Below are 24,561 nucleotides of genomic sequence, written 5' to 3'. Positions count from 1 at the left end.
AATCGGATCAATAAAAACAACAAACAAATACCTCAAATGGATTGGCTCAATCGGAAAACAAACAAAAACGTTCTCGAGTGTAAGGTTAAGGGTTGCGTATCAACCAAGCGAATCGATCACCGAAGAGGGTTTGTGTTGCACTGCAAAATCACCCTTTGATCGATCGTAAGTGTGTTGGAAAATAATCTGTTAGCTCTTTAAACTGTTTCTCATTTGCGATTAGGGAGAGTAAAATTGGAAAGAAAATTGTTGATTTTGAAGTTACGCAAAGGGATTTTGAATTTTCATCTCTTACCGAGAAGACTTTTGTGTTGATGTTTCAGAAGGAAATTCTGCGTAAAACGTTTGAAGCAACTTACCTTGACGGTTTGATTTTTAAGCGGCTTGTCCGGATCGTGCACATACTCGAGCGTAATGCCGTAGAACTGTCCCTTGTTAATGTATGTTATCCGATCGTCTTCCCGGCGCTGGGACGAGCTGATCGGGCTTTCCAGATAGTATTTGAAGCCAACGTCCGTGTATCTAAGTGGAAAAAAGAAGATAAAAATCAATTAACAGATAGGAAATTTATGTAGAAATATCTATAAGGCCAAGGCTCCAGCTAACAACCATGCGCGGCAAGATAATTAGTCGCCAATGAACGAATGCGGGAGATTTCAATTAGTGCACAAACACCAAAAGAGAAAAACACTAAGGTAGCTTAATATTTGCTTCAGCTAAAGACCAAACCAAACAAAAATGATGAGGGGCGCTTTTTTCCCCTCTTCGCTCTAACAACATTATTGAAAGTCTTTCCTATGGCTTCTTTCCCCGAATCGGGAGTCTGCGTCCGATTGTTGCCCGTTGTCCATTCATTGCATTCCGAATACTTTCGCCAAATACGTACTGGGCACCATATTTACTTCACCTCATCACGCAAAGACGACAAACCGAAATACCCTATCGGTAATCGTCCGAACGATGCAATGTGTCAGGTGTGCATCTGTCGCAACAGTGTTTTTGATATGAACCCGGGCGGGGGTTCGTCGCTTATCCTTTACCCACGCGCGTTGCAGTCACTATTCTGGTGCAATCACAACTTTGTGGAGATTTTTATCCGATTAAATTTTCTCGCTTATTTGTTGGAGGAAAAATAGAAAACCCGTTACCCACGGTCACTACTTCGCCGGTTGTTTCGAAGACAATTAGAAATTTCTAAACATAATCAACCACGTGCACGGGTAAAGGCATGAAGAAATCTCCTTCACTAGACAAGTGCACCGTGGATCGGTGAATCTTTTTTCTCTCTCCTTCCAAGATCTCCACTGTGTGTTCATCGCGATCTACGCGTCTTTGGCGGGGTTTGGATAGAAATTATATCGAAAATTCCTTAATCGGCGCGCAGCAACTAGTGCGCCAGTGGAAAAAAAACGTCGTACACTTCGTGTAGCACCGAGTGCATGAATGTCACCATAAATTATCCGCTTCCATCGGTGCATCCACAGCAAAATGCGCGCCAGCTGTCCACCCGTTCCGGGCTGAAGCTACGCTTTAACGTGTCGATCAAACGCGGGGTTCGTCTTCTGCTTGCACCGCCTGCACACGGTTCGTGGAAAAGTGACTGCGCGAGAGCAAGTGGAAATGAGTGGCTACCTTTTCCTCTTATCCTCCGTACTGCGGTGCTCGCGATACATCACAATGTGCACCAGAAAAATCATAATGGCGAATGAAAAACTGTGTTATCGTCGATTTTATTCCGAAGATGTTTGCAGTAGAAGATGGTGCATTCAGGGGTTTTTTTGCCCCTAACCAACCATTGATATTGTGCGTTTGGCTTTCGTATTTTTTTGCGTTCTTTCTCTCTCGCTGTCTTGTCTCAGCCGTTGAGCCTAAACGGGGCAAAACTCTTAAAAGCGACAGATCACGGTGGCGGTCGTATCCAGCGTCGTGTCGAATGTGTGCTTAAGGAGATAATTGTGGCAGCGCTAGGCAGCGGTTAACGGTTGCGACTAATTGATCGATAATCGAAGTCGCGAATTGCGAATCTCAAGCGATTGTTGTTGAGGTGGAGTCGCGGTACCTTTCATTCAGCGCATTCAAGTCACCATCCGGTGCACTTGCGAGTAGATGCAGTGGTTTGGAATTTCTTTTAATGGAACGCCGTTTGCTGCAAGCAGGTAACAGCTGTCAGCATTAATCGGTTTTATAGGATGGGTTTTAAACAGATCGATTTAATTGTGCCTTTTTTGTTTTGCGACCAGCAGTGTAAGCGCTGACAGCGAAAAAGGGATGGGCCATCAATGCAAAAAAAATCTAGGCACTTCAATACCTGGTCTATAAACGAAACATTGTTGAATGGAGCAAGACGTTTAAGCCATTGAAAACGTTTTATGAAAAATGTTTCAAATATAAAAAAAGCTTCTACTCTCACCGGGTAATTTGATATTGTGATGTAAATATTCTTCTTCGGAACTGAATAATTCAACGTATTTCGTAGCGAAATTTAAATATAAAGCACGAGTCTTTCGAAAGAAAACATCCACTAATCTACTTTATGCATTTCTCCTTTCTGATACAGTCGGAATAAATCATCTCAATCTCGTACGCTTTCCTCTTGTACTGCACGATAAGTGCTTTTTCGCTTGATTCTTTTTCAAAATCCTCTTCGGCACAGCAAAGAATAACCAAAAAAAACTCCTAACTAATCAAAATGACATCGCTACGAAACAAATCCTTCGATCGAGAGTATTAAGAGCTTTTTTTTGTTCCTCCTGTTTCGTAGTGAAATTTGTTCATTTGTTGCACTCAGTGAGCCCAAGAAAAAATCACCAAACCACTATAACGATAGCCGGTGAAACGTAAAAAACATAAAATAATTGATCTATGATGCCCAATTATCGTCCTTCGGCAGTGCATGGGGGCCCATGCGCGATGATTCGCGTACCATTTCATACATTTATGACAGAGGACACCTAATGAAGGTGAGGCACACGTACGGCAGCCGCACACGCACCAACACACGCGTGTGCTGGCACGGCCGGTGGGCCCACGGCTTACATGGGACCGATGCATGAGACCTGCGACATAAAAATGCATGTATGCACATACATAAATTCGTCGTTATAATAAAGATTATGATTATCGTTATGTTTATTTTATGTCCCTCGCTGAACGTTGGTTGTTTTTTTGTGTGTGTGTGTGCACAATATCCTTCGTCTGCACACAGCCCAGGATGGATGGGGAAGAAAGTGCATTGCAAATTGGATATTTGCGTCGTATGCGTTGGTCGCTCGATTCGATTTGATATTAAAAAAAAACGGAGCAAAACAGCGTCGACGACACGGATGTGTCGACCAAAATGTGACCAGCCAGATGGAAAACAAATAAGATGCCAGAGAGCAAATATCGTATGTTCAGTGTTTTTTTTTCTCCGTTTTTGACTGGCGTGCGACGCGCTTTGTGGCCGTGGGAATAAATGTAACCGAACATCGATTCGATTAAATGTATTTTATTTGAGACGGTTTGGATGTTTTGTTGCTGTTGTTGCCTAACCGATCATCCATACGATGTCGAATATCATTATTCTGGTAATATTTGTGATTTGAAATGACATCGTAACGATGGAAACGATTGGTTACCATACGATACGGAAAAGTTGCAAGCATTAACGATCGTTTTGATTAACATCCTACGGCAATGTAGAGAAGAAAGAATCAATGTTACAATTCACCGGCCGGAAAGCCGAACTTATGCTTTCAGTAAAAGTTTCAATTTATTCCCATAGCTAACTAATGCTAGGAAATACCTTGAGGGTGTTAATAAATGATACACCATTAAAATGAAATCAAATCCGTGGGTATGCATCAATACGATAACCAGCAAACGGTCGAATGATAGAAACAAACGTACAAACTAACGCAACTCAAAGCGGGACCGAACCCAAGTGCGTCAGGGCGTCGATCGGTAATGCAATTAAAATGCAATTAAATTAACCTTTCTAACAGGTGAGGTCCAAAACAAGGTGGCATGGCCCGCCGCCGGTCCATTTCTGTCAACGTTTCGATATGCGCTGTTTTCGATGGTGATGGTTCAGTCGAGTGAAAAACGGGTAAAATATATGGAAAGGAAACCGGGAAAAAAGAGAGTAAAAATCGTTACCATCGGATTGAATCGTTCGAATGTACGGCGACCAAACCGAGATCGAGATTAGGATGGGAAAAAGGAGAAAACTCGCAAACGGGATGACAACGCCCCGAACGCTTTTAGCTGTCTCCCTTTGGTTTTTGGGCGGTTGCACGAAACGAGGATACAGCGAAAGATTAAATTTCAATTAGTAGCGTCGGTTTTTGCCATTTGGGAGTTTAGCTCTCAGCGCTAACGTATTTGAACAGGCCCTTGGGTAGAAAGTATCCCTATACAGGGCCCGATTATAATAAAACCCAGACAGTGGATCGGTTTAAGCAGAAGGACAACAAGGGCAAAATGTGGAAACAATTAAATATCTGCCGTACTTGCGGGGCCAATCGTAACGACAAGGGCGCAATTGGCAGGAAATCATTCTCACCATTTGTAGTCAGAACCGTCCGTAAGTGGTTTTTTTTTGCACTTAACGAAGCTTTCAATTCAGGTTAATCTATCAGCATCCTAGCTTATGCACTTGCTTCAATCACGCATTATGGCATTATCAATGTTCTTGAGTGGCTCGCTTGCGTGCAAAAATGAATGAGCAATGCACGAAGATGTCTGATGGCGTTTTGATTAAAAAAAGGAACGATGGCCACCGGTAGAGAGTAATGAATGAACTCGGACCGTTCCGAGGGCGAAAATTAACACAAAACATTGCACGAAGCGCACGGTGAAGATGCATCGCACATCGCTCTAATTATGATGAGCATACAACACGGAACCCCTCGAACGTCCGAATCGGCGTAGGGTGAAAATGAAAAAAACCTGGAGAAAAATCGACGAAAAAAGCATTACACAATTCGTTGTCCAAATGACAACACGGTAAAATCAGAGGAATCAGGAAACATCTTCGGGCAGCAAGATGCATTGGTAATTGAAATATGCTCGGCTAATGGGTGAAGTCATTGGTTAGAATCACACCTCATTAGGAGCCTTTCAACGGCTTCCATAAAGGAACGGCTCCTCGTCGAGGCTGGCCCAGACCAGAATGATGCAAACATGACTTAACGATATCGTATTAATCATATCTCAAGGCGCACGATGAGCGTCCTAGGTTATAGGCACGAAGTTTTGCAGAAATTGCAATCATTAGTAGGTATCATTTCTCACCAGCAGATCGTTCCGTCCGTGCTTGACGAAGCGGGCAGAATATTGCTGTGCTAACATTATTAATATTTTCCCCGCCGTTGGTTGTTTGCGTACTCTTTTGTACCACCAAAACCCCCATTGACTTTCTTTTAATCTGTGTTCGTAGTTATGGATTTAAATCGCTTACAATTACGCAAATAATTACCCCTTCACGGTGAGCTAACTTATCACGCTAGATAGAACGAGCTCGTCTACGTTAATTGTTTGGAGTGTCGGTTCGGTGTACTTACATTTTTGGTATCTGAACTTTGTCAGCATCATTCTGCCGGCCGAAGTCGTGCCAGGGTCGGGAACGGGGTGCCGTCGCAGCGCCGGCACTCGCAACGGCGGCCGCCGTCGACGAACCGCCCAGCGAGGTGGTCGGACTCGGCTGGCTACCGTTGATCGCCAGATTGCGCTGAAGGCTGGCCACACACGCCGGTATATGGCCGGCCGCATTCGGATCGACCATACCGATCGGTGGTTGGCACTGTTCCGCATAGTCAAACTGTTGCTGGACGTTGTTCTGGTCGCGCGGTGTTATTGCTTCCGCACCGATGCCGGAATCGGGACTGGGCAGATCCACCGTTAAGCCGGCCGATGTGATCGTCTTGGTGTAGATCGAGCCGGTCTTTGTGAAGCGACCCTCGTACGTTGTCGCTGGCTGTGGACCTTCGGAGTCGGCTGCCGTACCGTAGATGGTTCGGGCCGGTGCATAACCCTGGTTGTCGAAATATTCACGGTACGTGTACGGTTCTGTGATGAACGTTGAGCCACCAGGGCTAAAGTATTGTGAAGAAAAGATTCGATAAGAAGATAGTTTTAGCACCAAAGTATTGAAGAAGTATTAAAGAAGTAGAAAAGAAAAATTATGTTAAAATATAATTTTAACTTACCCAAGTCTGTTCGGTGGATACATGTCATACTGGGCGTAAGAGCTGGGACTGGGCGAGTTAGTATTCACATTGGAGCTTGCCGTTGCCGCTGTACTGTTCTGATGGGAAGGACCCTAGTAAAGATAAATAATTTATATTAATATCAAATATAACAGTGAAGTACAAAACTTTCTCATCATTCGTTCGGTAGTCTCTTTGCTGTAATGTTTTAAACCCCACAATAAATGACAGCATCTCCGCACAGTTGTAAGACAACGCCCAAAAAACCGTTCAACACCTTTCTAATTACCACCTGTAGAGAGCCTATGTCAGGGACTTTTGCAACGCGACAAAAGTGAAAATCACTAAATATCCCCCCACATCCCCGGTGCACCCCAATCCGGATCAGAAAGCGGGCGTTTGCCCGTTTGATAAACCTGTCATCCTACCAGTGTACGCCCTGCAACCATCCCGGCCAAGTTAACGAGACACAGAAAACAATCGTACCAAAACCGTTGCGTGATAATCGACGGAATCACAATCCGGAGAAAAAAAAAGATTCCACCTGTTGGATGTTAACGTGAATGGTTGTGTGGGCCCCGATGGAAGTGTTTATACGCAAGAGTTGAAACGTTTAGTTTTTTTATACTCGCGAAGCAACTATAGTTGCCGCATATCGGTTAGATTTCCTTTGCTCCCTGTGGCCAGCGACCTGTTCACTGTCGATTCTCTTCAATTCGTCTTGCACCGCCTGATCTCCTCTCCTGGAGCTGTCATAACCGATCAAAAAGGAAGGCGAACAAAATATAAACGTCAAATGTCCATGCCGATTTGATTCGATCGATTGACGGATTTCTAGTTAGTGTTTTTTTTGTGGCGGTTTTGTTGTCTGTCTGCTCCTCCTTTATCCGGCAGACAGTTGTTGATCATGTCCATAACGTTGGTTGAGGTTGACCGGGAAGCAGAGGATGGACGGTCGTGGAAAAGGGAATTTGTTTTTATGTAAATATGCTAATTTTCAGCTTCGTTTGATAGACGAATAAAAAGGGATGTGAAGCAGTGGTGCACATTTTAGGCTAAAGCACGCCCGTATGGGGCTGTTTTGAATTGTGTGACTCGGCGTTTGGTGTGTGGAGTTTGTAGTTCCTACAGTGGGCCAAAAAAAGCCATCTAAAGTAGGTGATATGAGTGATAGTGTTTAATTCGTCTTGATCGAAGGTTTGAACGGTTCGATCACGTTCGAGGAAAAAAAACACACACACAAGGCAGAAGGCTAGGATTACCCCCGGTGGCAAGAAAGGTAAAGGCGATTAAGTCCTCACTCTTAGTCCAGCATGTCGTTGGAAAGCGATCAGAAAGGTTTCGGTTTTTGAAATAGATAAAATCCAATCACTCGAATGCTGTTAATCAACCATGCGTTTGTAGCGTATCCAAAAACGCTATTGTTTCTTGCTCTACTTTGTTCCAGCTCACTAGACGATTCCGAAATCCTTCATCACGTTCGTCATCTTCCGAAGCGACAAATCACGAGTTTTCAGGGGTGAACCAACATCGGGAGGACATTCGACAGCTTTGGGGCAACCTGTCACGATGGTCGGCCGAGGGGGGAGTCCTAACACACCCAATAATCCCTCCCAAAACGGCCCAAGGGTGACAGAACAGATATATACACACACACACATACATTGTAAACGGCGGGATGAAGTGGTGCGTACCACATTGGCTTACCTGCAGGTAGATCTGCGTGCTGCCGGGGGCAGCATACATGGTTTCCGTTGAAGGACTTCCAGGGCTGGGTGGAGGTTCTTTAATGTGCAGCGATGGCGACGATACCTAGAGAATGCAGCAGTTTGGTTGTTTGGTTGTTTGGTGCAATTTTCAAACACGACCGAATGAGAAGGGAGACAAATTGTGGAAATAGTCAAAAAAATACAAAATACCCGAACATGGAGAGAACAAACAACAAAGAGTGAAAGGGTTTTAGTAACTTTAGGAAAACTATTTCTCCAAATGTCGTGTTTGAGCAGTTTGGTGTAAATAGTTCGACCTCCAATTCCGATCGTCCGGCGTCCCGATTTCGCTGAGCAAATGCTAAGCATTTGGCGCTAGCAAAAGGTTAATTGAATTTTAATTGAACGAGAAAACGTCGCCCAAAGGTTTATATACCGGGTACGGCCGGGAACGATAGTACGGCGAAAAAAAGGGACTGGAACGATCGATAAGCGACGAACCCGCGTTGGTGTGGGCTTGTTAAAAGCTTCATTCAAGAAAACATAAATCTTACAACCCAAGGCGCATCGAACTGGGGAATGGGAAAAAAAAATGGGAAACAGCGACATGGGTCGGCAGGCACCTGATTTAATGCGTTCGGTGATGGCGCCAGCAAGGATGCGATGAATCGTCGCACCATTGCAAACGGGGACGCTTCTTAGCAATTTGTTAGCGTCACACGCCACGCCACGGCTCATGGCTGTGCGCCGCGAAGGTGGATTATTGAATGAAGCTTTCACACTGTCCCCTTGTTGCAGCAAAAGTGGGAACTGCACGCGATAGAATCTGGCGCGGAGGAGAATTGTGCGAACATTGCAATGGCGATCGTGAAATGATGGAAACTACAAACTAACAGTTGGTTATGCGGAATGAATGTATTAGCACATGCAGCAAAATGGAGTGAGCATAGATTAATTAAACGAACTCGTGATCGTAAGCACAACATTGATGATAATGGTAAAGGGCGATTTGCGATGGAGATGTAAAGCGGGCGTTGATCATTGATTTGTATGGTTTAGTTCTGATTAAATCTTACACAACTAATGGAGAATTGTACACATGGAAAGATAAATATACGTTTGTTTTTATCTTTCTTAAATCAGCTTATTTTTATATTTTTATGACACTATACTTAAACACAGCTCACTATAAAATAAAAAGACTTGTAACAGGATCTTGCTTATTAAACAAAACCACCCAAACACGCACATTTATCTTGGTCATGCCCAACGGTTATCGCCACCAGTAAGGCTTTGCGATTATGAAACACTTAACGATTGGCTTTGGATTGATCGCAAAAAAATGGTATGAAAAATAAAATGATTGATCAGCATCCGTCGCTACTGAACGCAGCTCCATGGTCCGCTTTGCTGCTGGTGGCGGTTTTGTTTGTGTCGTAATGGCGAAATGAGTGATTATATCTAGAGCGCTTAGGGACAAGTGAGACACAGCAAGGAGGGAAACAAAAAAAAATCAACTAAACCCCAGAAGCTAGCATGGGAGGTACGAGACAGTGTTTGGTTAAAAGTCGGTGATGATATTCACTTTTTAAAGCAAGAGAATTCAATCACCATTAGCTTTGAATATCGAAGCATCTCTTCACGCGGACGTAGAATTGTGCATTTCACGTGACTACTTTTGAAGACGAGAGTGTTGTGAGATGTTTATTTTTTGGTAAATTGAGTTCCTAGATCACTTCGAACGGCTTTTTGGGCTGCCAATCATTGGCTACAAGCTCGGACGAATCCATGCGCTTCACTACGAGTGCCGACAGTTTCGATGAGTTTCGTTCGAAGTTTTGCCCATTTCGGGTGGGTAGATCATTGATTAAAACGCATGTATTTTGTTATTGCTTCTTCTCACCCCAAAACTTCATCCCCATCCTTGTTGAGCATCCTCTGCTCAAAAATGGTTATCGTTCCGTTTTCTAAACACACATTCCCATAAATTAATGTTTCGCTTTGATTGATTTTTGTCTTGCGTTGGGTTTCTTGTTACATAGTTTGTCTTATCAGAAGCCTTAACTCCCTGAAAGAGTCGAAAACAAATCAAACGATACAACGAACGTATGAAGAATACGCGGAATGGAGGAAAGAAAAATGAACAAACAAAAAAGAAACGAGAAGGAAAATATGTTTCACAAAAACAAACGATCTCTCGAATGGTGATTCTAATCAAAACGACAACTGTCAAAATTCAATTTCCGCCGAGCTTTAATGATGGTTCTGGTTTCAATTCTTCTGCTGTCGATTTAACATGCACGAATGATTGATTTGTTTTCGTGCACGCTGCTCATTCGCGATGAAGAGAACAGTCTTGTAACGATTTTTCTGTTTTCAATTTGTATGTTTGTTTGGATGCCTAGCTTAATGAAGATTTTGTTTAATAAAATATCAATTTAAATCAAGATTAACCTTAGGATTGATATTTGTTTTTAAAAGCTACAGCAAAAGGGAGTTTTTTTATTCTAACTTCTCATTCAATAAAGTCAGTGCATTAAAACATTGCTGACAAGATTCAGCTACTGTTACGCAAGGCAGTTTGTGGGTTACCGCTACGGTGTGATTCTATACTTGACTTAATACTCATTCTCGATGTTTACTTTGATGTTTAGACAAAGCGCACAATGCAGACAACCGAACAATGAAGCAAAATAAAACAAAAAAAACTCACAACACTTCAAAACCTTCGCACCGAAAATGGATGTCGATCAATAAACTGTCCGATCGGCAAATATAACGTTCGTGCGCGGGATAGGCGGGAGTGCTTAAGGGCGGTTCGTCGAATGAAGGACGCTCCGTAACGAAGCATTGTGAACAAATAACCTCCAAACGAAACAAACTACATCGAAAGGTAACAAGCTACATGGTACCAAACTCAAACAGTAATCGAAAATGGATCACATTAGCGCAAAACGTGCGATTGATACGCGCTGTCAGAGAATGAGTCGTTTGTCGTTAATTTAGGAGAGCGCATGAAGTGAAGCCCCCGGGCCGCTAGTGGAGCAGCTAGCAGTTCTGCATGAGATTGGATTTTTATTCTTTTTTGTTTGTTTTGTTTTATATTTTTTGGCAAACAGTCAACAAGCATTGGTAAATAATAATATCCACGATCAGAGCACCTTTGCGTTAATCCATTTGCTGAGCTCATTAAGGAATGTTCAGAATTTGTACTGAAAATAGCTTGATTTACTTAGCAAAACAAAAAAAGTAAAAAAAAAAACAAACAAATCATTAACAGGAAATAAAACTCAAAACCCATTTGGTGATGAAACAAAAATGAAGAAATTATACGAACATAAGGAAACAAATAATGAAGCGAAGCAAAACAATTAAGACAAGCGCATGAGAAGAAACAAAAAGAGCACAAAGAAAGTGAAAGAATTTTGTTGCGAACCATGCACTGACGATGGTGCGGATGGTGGGCAAAAATCAGCACTCACCGTTTGGTAGCCAGAGTTGATGATTTATATAATTTACACAAAATGCAAGAAAAGTTATTCCGGTAGCCGGTGAAACAAGTTTCGTCTGAAACGATCGATTGATTCCGATGGTGCGTATCAAGTGACAATTTTTGTTTGTCTGCTTTCTGGTTTTGCTTTTTTCTTTTTTTTTGCACTTTTGTCACGCCATTCACTTCGTATCAAAGTGGCCAAATCGCAAACGTTGCATTTTCAATTTTGGAGGAAAGTTTTCGTTTTTTTTTCTACTTCTCCTGTAGTGGAGTTGGATTAAAATTTGAAGATATGAGACTCAGCACAATCAGTATCGATAACAAAGTCGATAAAATACACAGTCTTTGTTCGACTAGCCTTTAAAGGGGGCGATAAAACACGGCAATGATCTCAATCAAATCCTTTCCCGTATCAGGTTTAATCGGTCGAGAGTGTGTAACTGTTTGAAATGGAACATAAATGGTTCATCAGACGTCGCTACGCTAATTTACCGGATTAGCGTTTTATGGCGCAAAGTGCAGCGTAATAAAATAACAAAGAAATCATTTATTTAGGGGCGCGGGTGTAGTGAAAGTATTCAGCAGCACAATCGATCTCGATCCTGCACGAGCGTATTTTTTTTTGCGCCGGGGGCAACTTTCGAAATGCAACCGAAGGATTTTTGGGCCAACTTCGTCCTGCGCCGTTCATCTGCCCTCGACGCGGCATTTTAACGCGGTGTGGGAAACGCCACAACAACACCGAAGCTTTGGCTAAAAGATGGACGAACAGTTTTATTGTACCCTTCCTTTATTCAGTACAAAATTGTGCATTTAATTTTTGCCATCCTCACGCATCGCGCAACAAATTTCGTTCCAGCCAATCACACAAACATGGCGTACCGAAAAGCGGTTAAAGTTAAGTGCATTTTCACATTTAATATTTTTTAATTGCGTACCAATTTTACGACACATCGTATCGTGACGTTGGGACGGAGCTTTTTTTTGTATTTTATTATTTCATTCAACCCAACCCAGAATCTCACGAGAAGGTGGGATGTTTTCATGTTTCTGATTTGAGGAGTTTTTTTTTAAGAAATCAATAAACAGGACGAGTTTGATTCGATTTATTCTTTGCCCAATATCAATTCATTTAAACCGCGTCGAAAGAAAATTAATTATAAATTCGACAAAGACGATCACCGAATGCACACTGGGGCTGGAACGAGAGGCTTGGCTTTCGGGATGTTTTAATGTGGTTTGGTTTCCTTGCCGAAACCGAAAGGTTCCTTTAAGTCGTTCGTAATCGTCACATTGTGAGCGCGAAAACGGAAATGGACAATCGTCACCCAAAAATTGGAACGATTTGAAGAGGTCTGATTAGCTGCACTTGGTCATGGGGACGATCTCACGTGGACAAGCGACGTATAATCAACGTCTACGCGTACATCACCACATAACACCCTGCGATGTGAAATATCCTTCCGTAGGGGTGTTTTCTAAATTCCTTTCACAAAAATTATTCAGCAGTAAGAAATACGACTCCTACCCCCACTGCAGTGCCGAAAGAAGATCTAATAATTTCTGAAAAAGAATTAATTAACTCCCTGCTTCACAAGGAGTGTTTGAAACCTCACGATCACCTGCTGGTCTGCCACTGAGCGCTGGGGGTTTTGTTTTTCTACACCAATTCTTTGCACACCGATCTCTCTGTTTTTCTCACACAGAATCTCATATACATACACACAACCATACACGCAAAAGCATTGCTTTATCTGCATCGAAATTATTACCTTCGATTCTTAATTATACTCAATAAATTTGGATTTTATTTATCGCCCGTACGCGATTGGTTTAACGAAATGAACGAAAGACTTCAAGCGACGAACCTTTTTCGGGGCGGTGGATGGTGAGATATTTGGTATATGCGTTCGTTGCGTGTGAGCAAGTGAGTGAGAGAGAGAGAGAACGAGCGAAACTGAAACGATTGAAATTGGAATGAAATGTTCGCCGCCCGTTAGCCCGCGTGATGATGGTTCCGAGCCGGCCGAATAAAGCCGACGATGGTGACGATCATCGGTGATGAAGATGATGATGATAGTATTGGCCTATTCAGCTAATACCGATCGGGAATAGTAATATAATGATCGGCACTGATCAAGCCCCGAAATCTAGCATCGCACACACACACAGACAAACACTTTTTTGCTTCCCTGGGGTAGATTGGTAGCTCATTTAATTTTTAATCAGATTTCACAGACGTAAAGGCTGAGATTTCTGTCGGCTTCGGATTACTCGTGCGATCGCGATCGCAATCGATGGTCGATGCGCTTGCTGCGACCGGGTACGGTTGTGGTTGGCGAGGCGCATTATGAATATTTATGCGCCAGATTAGGTTATGCTGCGATACCTTCCCCTTCCCGCGACTGGATCCATCCAGAGTGGGTAAATCTGCATAATTTTCTAGCACCCTCCTGATTTGTTTTTTTTTGTTCGGGTGCCACTCGGCGTGTCCTCGATCGCGTCCTAGCGAGTGACCGCACAAGGCCGTGCGTAGCGATTGATCTTCCAATTTTCATCACCACCAGGCATCGTATGATTGGAAACGATCGTCGCATCATCGGTGGAAACGATGTGTGCAATTAGCGGAAGCTGCTGCACCGTGTTCCGTACGATTTGGATTTTTTTTTTTGGGGAAAGGCTTTGGGGACACAATAATTAAGCGAGTGGGTGACATTATTTTCTCCACATGCACTCACACACTACACACCCTTTCATCAGCACTATTGTTTGTCTTTTCGAAATCGGTAAAAAAAACATGATGAACCACACATTAGAGCTATTCTTTTACTAAACGCTAATAAACAAAAAAACACATTCCTATCGCATGATTGTTTTCTCACCCGCAGCGCTACACAAACATTACCTCATTTTTTGTCGCTAATTAATGATAAATCTACTAAATAGTTGGAAACATTCCGTTCCTTTGCAGTGTTTTTCCCCTTCGGGTTGTCCTACTCATAAATTAGCACCACCCAGGGAATCTGGTAGGGTTGGTAGGTGTGCGCAGATAAATGTGCCATCGAAAAGCCACTTTAGTTTGACGTTGCTGTTGTTGTTGTTGTGCGTGTGTTTTTTTTTCGCTTTAGGTTACGTTCCGATATTTTTGTTTCCCACCGAAATAGGAAGACGGAAAAAACACATTTCAGCTGATAGGAAACAAACAAAACACTATCACGACCTCCCGCTATTGGGTCATCCACAGCACCCGTCGGTTGTGGCACGGTGTGCCGGTGAAGATGAGCAGTTAATTTATGCTGTCCGATAATAACTCGATAAATTGTCATTTGTTATGCACGGCTGCGTGGCTGGTGTGAAGCAACCCACACACTTTGAGCACACGAGTGTTTGTTTGGGGGGGTGTTTTTATATTTTTGCACCGGAAAGTTCTTCAAAGCTCGAAGACTTCTTGGTGGCAAAAAAAATGTACAATGCCGGTGCAAGAACCTCGCGGAAGGTTCTTCTTCTCTATTAACAAAGCTAATAAAACTGAACTCCGCTGGCAAAGGAAATGTTTTTTTATAGCACCATGTGCCGACTGTATTACGAGGCCTTGCCTTCACATTGTAAAGCATGATAACAGCAAACGACCTGGTTGATAAGTGGCGAACATTTCGAAGGCGATCGGAAGTGTCCATCAGAAGGAAATGAAACGGTCTCATTATGGAACGGTTAATGACTGTCAAACGTTACACGCCGATGGGCGTTGGAACTGAAGCTTTCGCTTCCACTTAATTGTGGCACTTGTGGATAGCGAATTACAGTGAAGTTGTTTGCTTCATGTGCCGTACATTGTGACGTTAAATTATCGTTTATTAAACTACACAAATAAGAATGCAACAATTTTGTCTCTCGTTCGAGCAGTAAATTTGTGACAAATTTGTATCGTTTTTCTTTGCATGTCACATGCACACACACACACACACGCACACACGTCCAGTGTCCGATAACAAGCAGCAAAACTACGCAAAGATAGTGTTTATGGTAGCGCATCGCAATAAGACGCACCATCACGCACGTTTTGCTGTTTCATTGAAACATCGTACAACACGCAACCATGCAGTGCCATGGGTGCCTGTTTTTTTTTTGTTGCTTTGCAACATTCTACTCTGTTCGACTCTGCAACGCATCAAATTGTTTCACGTGACTGTAAAGGTAAAACAATCGACTCCCGTCACAGCCAATTCGCACAGCCGCAAACACGCAAAACCGAACACTGTTCGCAATCCAAGGCGTGCCACATTAAGGAACAATTATGCGCAGGACAAATGGGAGGCGGGTTGAGCAAGAGAGCATAAAATAGGAAGAAGAATAAAGAAGCTTTATGTAGGTAAAGAAAAAATAAAGCAAGAAACCCGGGAGGTCATCTCGCAACACCCTAGCGCACTATCGGAAAGGACTAAAACACTTTCGGACACGATAAGCACGTTCACGATCGTTCGGCGCACAAACACACGTAAACTCACGGCACTGGCATACGTACACGCGCGCACGCTCGCGTTAAATTATCGTATCGGGAAGAAAAAGCGTTGCCCACAAAACACGTCTTTTTGGTGACTACAAATTTTTGCCTTAAACTGTCATATTTAAAATAAATTACTGTCCACTCACTGGCACCGGGTATTGGTAAAATTGCAGCATATTTTTTTTACTTCTTTCCAATCCATTATACGGTGGCGGGAAAGAAGATGGTGTCCTTTTACTTTTCGTACACGCACAAATTAAAGGACAAGTTCGAAACAAAAAAAACCTCCCCGAGCACCATTTTCACTCCTTCGCCAGCGTCTTACCGTTGCCGAAAGGGATCGAAAGGGATTGTTGAAATAGTTTTATCCAGATGTGTCCTTTTCGGTGGCGCACAGTTTATCGCGCGTACGGCACGCAATGTTAGGCGCGGGCAACCGGTATCGATCAGGCACAGTTTTGCACACTTGCACCGAAAATAATGATGAAAAGTAAGAGGCCGATCGGCGATCATCAATCATCTTTTATGTTACGAAAATAGCCGCCAGTAACCAAATTATGTTGTTTCCATCATTTCACGAGATTTGCTTCAGGAACTTTTTTTTACAAGCAACGGCAGTAAGGACAAAAGGACACAAAATGCAACAAAAATAACTCACCAGAAACAATCATATGAAAGGAAACACTTTTTCTGCGCTTGTTTGTTGAGAACTTTTGGAAGGTAAAATTGTATCCGACGTCAACACTTCTCTTCACAGGTTGGTTAAAATTTTCTTAAGAGTGAAATAATTTCTACAATAATTTCCTCCTTTTTTTGATGCACAACCAAAGACACGAGCACACCAATAAACACCTTTACTATCACTATTTCTTTCCGTGCTGGGTTTAATTCACACTTGCCGCCCTTTCCAGACGAATCTTAACTCACACTGGTTGCGTTTCGCTTTGTTTCATGCAACTACAAGGACAACATGTAACAGCAGCGTAAATGAATCGCGTCACGGCACATGAAATTCTCACGCACGAGCAGGAGCACCCGCAGAAAAGCACGCCGATGACGATGACGATCAACAGAAAACGCACACGCGGTTCACTCGATCTCGATTCATCAACGTCTTTTGATAGACTAAATCAAGCAACCGGGGTCCCGCGTAATCAGAGTGCGCTGATGAGGTCCGTCCTCGACGTCGCCGGGTCGGTTTTGTCGGGTGCGTTTAAGCGCACACCCCATAAAGCGGTGGCAAGGGGGAACGGACCGGGACGGGGAACGCACTGTTTTGCAGGGGAAAGGAATACACCAGGAAAGCGTGAACAGCCGAGTGCGTACGAACGCAAGCGGGAAGCGTGTGTGCGCGAGCGGGAAGCAATACACACCGTGGTGATCGGTGAGCGAGATCGAGCAGCTCGGAAACTCCACGAAAGGTACACGAAGAAAACGAAAGAAGGAGAAAGAAAGCAGCAAAGGAAGATGCAAAGAGCAGTGGAAGGGAATATGGAACGAAGAGTGGTACGAAGAGATAACGAAGACGCGTACGGTGCGGCTACCACAAGGAAAAACCGGTAAGAAGTGCGTAGAAAGCAATGAGCGCAAGAAGTTTCCTTCATCCTCGCAAGGGTGGAACGGTGAGGGGAAAAGGGCGCACACACACATATGTGTGCGAGAAGGATGGCAAATGGATGACGGTGATGGATGCGCAAAGTATACTTGCGCACACAAACCTTCTTTTAGCGTACGCTCGAAAAAGTGTCTTCCTTTTTCAAAAGGTGCTTCTACTCACTCGGGCGATGGTGAGTGATTTCCCGAGGTCCGATGCTTTGGGAAGAGAACTTCTGTCCTATTCTGAGTGCTAGAACACGTACGTAATCGAATTCGTGAAGGATTTCATCAGTATCCTGACGAAAGGTTCGTGTCTTGATGCATTAATTATTTGAATCTTCTTTAAAGGATTTTTAAAATTTTGAAATATTATGAAATGCGAATTTATGTGTTTCAGTTAAGGTCTTAGACACCTGCAACAACACTCCACAGCTTTGGTAACATGCTTAAAAAAACAGAAATTGCAAAAACATAATCCTCCCTGCAAAACTTCGTGCCATGTTTAGCTGTCCTTGAAATTGCTCGACATTAGACAACCCTCCACCATTTTCGGTGCTCTTTTCTTGGGTTTCCCAAATATTCTAAAAACCCATAAAACACTCCCCGAACTAGACTGTCCGATAGTACCGTCTGGTGGTACGCAGAAGAACGACTTCGCGGAACAAACTAGTCTCGGTTGCTTCTGCGTCGACGACTTCCTTTCCGAATGTTGCAGAATCCATCGGCAAAGCCGTTTACAATACCGCACAGAATGGGTCATAAAACTATGGCAGGCCCATTCTCCTTTCTCGCTCCCTCGCTGACGGCGGCTGCGTCGTTTAATGTAGAAATTTTTAATGCCACACCACATTTCCCGGCCCTTCAACACCCTACCAGGTGGGAAAGCTTCACGACCAGTCGCATTTTGCGTTTTATGTTTCCGCTTTTCTATGCGTAAAGACGCAGAATGTGCAGAATACACACGCAGAACTAAGCAGTAAACCTTCGTAAACGGTGGAAACTTCTGTGCCGTGGTGGTTTTAGACGTGTAGATTTAGATGTTGAAAGGAGGAAACATTTTAATGGTCACCGAATTGCAGAAGCATCGCTAGCGCTTTGTCGACACTCTGTGGACACTAAAAACCATCCAGCCGACAGTGAGTGCGAACGGAAACGTACGGGTCAAAAGGCAAGAATGGGTTATGGTTTTTGTGTCGTTCTGTGCAGCACTTGAAATTCATTTTCTCGGAAGCGGCGAGCTGCTGTTTCGTCTGTTTTTTTGATGCATTCTAAACAACAACTAAACGTCTTCAAAAGTTACCTTGAACATTATAGTGATGTCGCTTAAGAGCTTAAAATTGGCCATTGTTTCAAATGACACCATCGACAGGACTTGTTTACATTTTCCTTCATTTCTTACCCAAACCTAAAAGCAAAACCAAGAATAACTTCACTTGCGACGATAAATAAAAAAGCATTGTGCATAACCCTTTCAAAAGAAATTAATAATCACAATGCATTCTGTAATGCAATTGACACAACATAATCCACCCCGATCGATTACCATTTTCTAATCGGTCAATTGAAAAATGAATTGCCATCAACAATCACATATCGGTTGACAAACCTTAGTCACCCCTAGCACGCACCGTGCTATGCAACCGGGGAAAAGCGTTGCAACGGATTGCATTTTTCGGGTTCGGTTCCACGCTGAGCTGCAATTGCTCCCTGCCGTGGTTTGAGTTGTGCATTTCGGTTGTGCAAAACTGCCGACAATAAATAAACAAAACTGTCCCGCCTGGTAAAGTGGCAAGCGAAAGGCTGATGATGCTGCAAGGGGTTTCCTTTTAAAAAGATTTGTACGCGTGCATGGTGTGTGTCGAAGAAATCGGATCAATATGGTAATATTATTCGCAACCCTTTGATTTTGCCATACAAAAAAAAGGGAAAAAGGGTTGCAAAAAAGTAAGGCAAAAAGGGAACGTTGCCGGGCGCTTTCACTCTGATAGTGTGTGTACTTTCGTTTGGAAAGGATGCGATACTGGAGATGCCAAAAGGAAAGGTGGTTGATGTGGTGTGATACAAAACGGAGAACAAATTAAATACAATCGACAGGTTTGACTTAGAGAATGGGATTGTAAGGGAGTCCTAGAAAAGATTTCTATGCTAAAATCAAAACAAACTCCATAATCATGTAATTATAGTTTGGTAAAAGTAAATGTCCGTAAAACATTGGTAAAGCGCACCAAAATTATTAATCTACGTCTTTATTGAACTTTTTTTTCGTATATAGAAAGGAAACCGAAAGGATAGTAATGGATCCTACGAAAAAAAAAAAACATCAGCTCCACCCTAAGTGAGGGGGAGTAAAAGTCGTCCCAAAAGGCGAAATATACACCAAAAACGCACCCACCTTAAAAAGAGAGCGTCAAAAATAATTCGATCGTACGGCGGGGAGCGCAAACAGCAACGAACCCCATACAAAACGGTAATGAAACATTGGTAGCATATTGCGGCTCGTCAATCGAGTAGCAGGGCCACACACTTATCACTTCAGCTCCAGATAATGTAGTGAAATAGTTCCACTCTAAAAATCGGTTCCTTAATTCACTCCTTTTTGGACGCGGACAGCAACAACAGGACGCGGGCGAAAGTTGACTACCAGTGATCGCGAACATTATTCCACATTGTCACGCATTCGGGCGAGCGAGTGGAGCAAAAAGGATCTCGATCAAATGAGACGATAGTTCGGGGGGCGAAAGTGAATAATGGCGGAAAGGTGGGTTTGGGAAAAAGGACAACCATAGAAGAGCGTGTTCGATCGGTGCGATTGATTGCGCTGGTGTAAAAGATAAAATCCCCTTCTGCTTCAACTCGCTTTAACGATACGCTCCTTACACAATCATATATGCATGTAAACCCGGCTCGTTGGTTGGAAGGATTTGTTGTTACTGTTTTTCTTCAACCCCAATTTTTTTTGGTTTACGGGAGCAGTGGCGCTTTCGTTTGCGTTTCGGCAGAACCATATAAGGAAGGTGGACATGCACCATCGGAAGGAGAAATCGCGAGCAAACAAGAAATATGCAGCTTTTGTCAGCTGTCAGGGTAAATTAAATTATCGGCAAATTGAAAGTATCCCTATTTTTGTTTTTTTACTCTCTCAGTTGATAGTTGGAAAGGATAGTGTCCGTTGTTTAATCAATGCTTTCGTCAGCTCGGTGAAGGTTATCCTTCAACGAAGGAGAAGAACACAAAATTGTGTTATATAAATTCCCCCATGTTGGTGTAACGATCAGATGGGATGATCATTGTTTTGATTGATTGCGATGTTCTTCATATTCTTTTGTGCGGAAGTGAACGGATGATTATTTCTCGTTAGATTTTTTTTTAAATTAGTTTACAAAAAAACAGATCAGGTGTAAGAAAATGTGCACCAAATAAAAACATAAACACCGGGAATCTTAAAACCGGGAGTCTTGGAACGGGGTTTATCAATGGGAAAATTCAACATTTATTAAACCACCCAAACAAACGAACCACCGAACGAATGATGGAACCGAATGAAAATGCAAATGACGGTGATAATGAACGACGGACTCACCTTCTGGCTGCGCGGATTTTTCGGCTCCTTGCGCAGATCTTCCGGTTCACGCTTAACGTTGATCGCTTGTGTTGATGGATGGGCACCAAGGAGCAGATCCTGTTTTTGGGATAATGATGTGATTAGAATTAAGAATCGCAAACAATTTTCTTGGTAATGATAGTATTTAATAAAAATATTTGTATATCAACTTCAAACTTAATATTTGTGAAAAAGTTGATGTATTGTAAAAAATTTAAACGAATTGCAAAAAAAAACGAAAAAAACAATTGTACGCACAATGAAATATAACGCAATGTAACGCACGCTAACGCTTCTAGCATGAGGACGAAACAAGAAACTCATTTGCTGTACTCGCTCACTCATTCCACCACGCGGACGATTAAACACGCCCACTTTTCCATTTCAAACAAAACTACAACTTCATGAGTTCCCTCATGATCGGTCACTCATATGCGTGAGTGGCTTAGGGTTTGTTTTGCGCGATTGATACGATTTTCCTTTCCGAAAATCGACCGTCCGTGTGAATAAATACTTTAAAAAAATAATAAATTCAAAATAACATACCATTGCTTGCAGTGTCTGTCCATTAAGCTTTGCGCCAGCGTTGGTGCTACAACGGGGGTTGCAAATGTGTTTAGAGGTGCAAAGCGAAAGATAATTAGCGCCGTGGACGCGACATTACGACATTGTGCAGAAGCATCGGAAGGCGGCGTAAAGCGATCGTCATCAGCATCATTCAGCGCCGTCATTCATCGTTGTCATCGTTCGGACGAGTGTGAGTGCGTCGGGTGCAAGTGCATTTCACGATACGCATACGAACGTCGCAGGAGCGTAACCGGAAAAGAAATAAATAAAAGCAAATAACATTTTTCATTAGAGATGAGCTGAAATGGGGCGGTTGTGTGGCAGCAACTGCTGAAAATGGAGTGTGTCATAAATTGTGTGAGATTATTATGTCGAAATATTCATTTGCTTCGCTGTTGGGGAACATTAAACCTCGTTGCTTTGCTTGTTTTTATTTTCGCCACCTTCGTTACCCCTCTTTTCCCTTCGGGTTGGGGAAAATGTTTCCTGTTATTATTCCTGTAGCCGCCCGTTCGAGCAAATCAGCTCGTCAGCTCGTAAATGAATGCGACACGAGCAACATTAAATTCACGCGTCTGCGTATATTTTACCCCTTAAAGCTTGTTATGCGTATTTGCCGGCACATAGCTGCACTTTGCACAATCGTCTTTAAAACATACTTTAGCCGGAAACTACGCCCCAATGGTCTTCGCTTCTCGGTGAAAATAAATCTCTCCACAAAAACTACATTTGTGCCGGGTGACGATTATCAATGAAAAACACTCTGCCCATTATCCGTTTGAAGGGGTTGGGTCTCAACCACCATGCTTCCAACCGTTTGTCAAATCCACCACGTGTGTGCTAGTTTTATAAATGTAATTAAAATATTTATCATTTGGCAGTGTGAACGCATCCTCTGTCGGTGAAAGCCGATGGCTTCAAAAATGAAACAAGAAAATGTCGGAGAGAGGGGGGATGGTGTTGTTGGGGTTTCGGGGTAGCAAACAACCTCGTTGAGAAGGATCATAAACATTTATGCTTTTATAGCCGTTCATTCTGTTTCGTTGCTCAACACGTATCACGAGCTGTGACTCTTGCCGTCAGTGACACTTGTTGCATCGAATCGGAGTACGACAAAACGGATGGAGAATCTTCTGCTGCATACGGTTTATAATGAAATTTCATCAAATTTGGAGCAAATCCGAGTGGAATAAGGGTTTTTTTTACGAGCAAAACTCCAACGAGCTCGCGCCCTTGCAGGCCCCCCATTCTTCCCTTTAATGCCGCTGAAGATCGTGGAACATTTTGTGGAGCTAATTAAGTTTTGAGCGTTTAAATCCAACAGCCTACGAACAAAGTGAACCAGCTGACGCAAATCGCACTCTGCCGGGCGCGCTTGATCGGTTCGGGAGGGAGACATCATAAAAAATTCGGCAGATTCAATTTACATAAAATCATAATAAAAACCTCCTGTCTCTTCCTTACCAAAGACCGTCTGCTGATACCTTCGAAAAGTACCCAATATTGCTTCTCAGACAAAAAGGGAAGAAAACTATGAGAGATTCACCAACTGATTGATCGTAAAACAGAGGACAGAATCGATCGTTTTCGTACCCTTTTTTGATGCTCTGGCACCCTTTCTCGAGGTGTTTCGTGAGGGACTTTCTGGCATATATTCAAAGACTCCCAAATGTGGTGTAGGGTTATTGGTTGTTGTGTTGTTGGATCTCTCCGCAAGATCATTTCATTCTCCAAGCGTTGCATTTTTATTGACACCAAACAATAACAACAAAAGTACAATCTTGCGCGATATCTGGAGCGATCGTAAATATTTTTATGTGCTCTCGTGTGTCCAAAGAAAAAAAAACACAGAACGATTGGAATGATAAAGAAAGAAAAAATAGCCCCCCAAAAAAACGTATTTATTGGTGTAAAATGTACGGTATTTAAATGGCGGCCCGGAATGGGGGTTTTGCGATTGATCGAGAGAAATTCGATTATGAACGCATCAGATACGGCGCAGTGCAGAGCGATCCCCACGAAGAGGGTAGAACGTTATATGGTTATAAAACGGTTTACAACATACCACCGCCCAGCGGTGACGGTGAATTAACCTGTCTCCGAGGGTATAAAACCAACAGTTGCGTGTTGGAAATAAACGCCAAACGGGCCGTAAGCCGAACGTTAGCCTTATTTTCGTTACATTCGGTATGGTTTGCTATTGTTAGTTGAAAGATTTTAGTACGGATTGAACGATGTGGTGTTTTACTTTTAGTGTGGTGAAACATTTCCGCTTCTATTTTATGACTTGCGGTTGCATTTGTTCATTATTGGTTGGGGACCCGTTGCGAGGAACGTTAAGCGTGAAATATTATAAATTATTCATGATTTTATTTTTCCTCTGTGGGAACTAATCATATAAGATATTGGCGTTGAACAACTTTAACTGAAAAATAAGATCAAGAAAAATTAAAAAAAAACCGACAAAAAAATTATCAACTGATGTTAACTTATCAAATGATATTAACAAACATCAACAGCTTTACCAAGAGTAAGTTTTTCCAACCAAGAGTAAGGTAACATCTTTCAATCAAAATTCGACTACGAGTAGGACGTCAAAAATATAAGACCATTAATTAGCTCTTCGGACCATTCTCAGTTCGAAAAGGTTGAGACCGCTGGCACATCCGTTCAACCATTTTTGCATCGAGCAAAAGGGACGCTGGTGGGTTGTTTATAGCCCATAGAGTGGTCTTGTAATTGTCGCCCATTTTTTGGTGACGACTTGTCCGAATCTCTGGCGGACGACCATAAATGCGTCGTTTGTTTCGCATCGTATGCAAGACTGTGTCAGACGGGAATGCGTACAGGAAGTGGGTCATAAAGTCGCGTTATCGTACCGACAAGTGACCCTAACAGGATAG

At 42.8% G+C, this 24,561-nt stretch overlaps 1 protein-coding gene across 2 annotated transcripts in view; it reads right to left on the bottom strand.

Annotated features, from left to right (window-relative positions):
• LOC125769160 (protein grainyhead-like) overlaps nucleotides 1-24,561 on the bottom strand; it is a 174,152-nt gene that overhangs the window by 40,221 nt on the left and 109,370 nt on the right. For both annotated transcript variants that reach the window (XM_049437695.1, XM_049437694.1), the window contains exons 4-9: nucleotides 21,638-21,683; nucleotides 21,071-21,169; nucleotides 7,896-8,000; nucleotides 6,189-6,301; nucleotides 5,544-6,074; nucleotides 360-522 (exon numbers count right to left, since the gene is read on the bottom strand). In XM_049437695.1, the coding sequence (XP_049293652.1) occupies nucleotides 360-522; nucleotides 5,544-6,074; nucleotides 6,189-6,301; nucleotides 7,896-8,000; nucleotides 21,071-21,169; nucleotides 21,638-21,683 (1,057 nt within the window). The remainder of the gene's footprint in view (nucleotides 1-359; nucleotides 523-5,543; nucleotides 6,075-6,188; nucleotides 6,302-7,895; nucleotides 8,001-21,070; nucleotides 21,170-21,637; nucleotides 21,684-24,561) is intronic.

Source organism: Anopheles funestus, chromosome 3RL, assembly GCF_943734845.2.
Source record: "Anopheles funestus chromosome 3RL, idAnoFuneDA-416_04, whole genome shotgun sequence".
Lineage (NCBI taxonomy): Eukaryota > Metazoa > Arthropoda > Insecta > Diptera > Culicidae > Anopheles > Anopheles funestus.
Note: the sequence above shows the minus strand (reverse complement) of the source record. Positions and strands in the feature narration are given on the sequence as shown.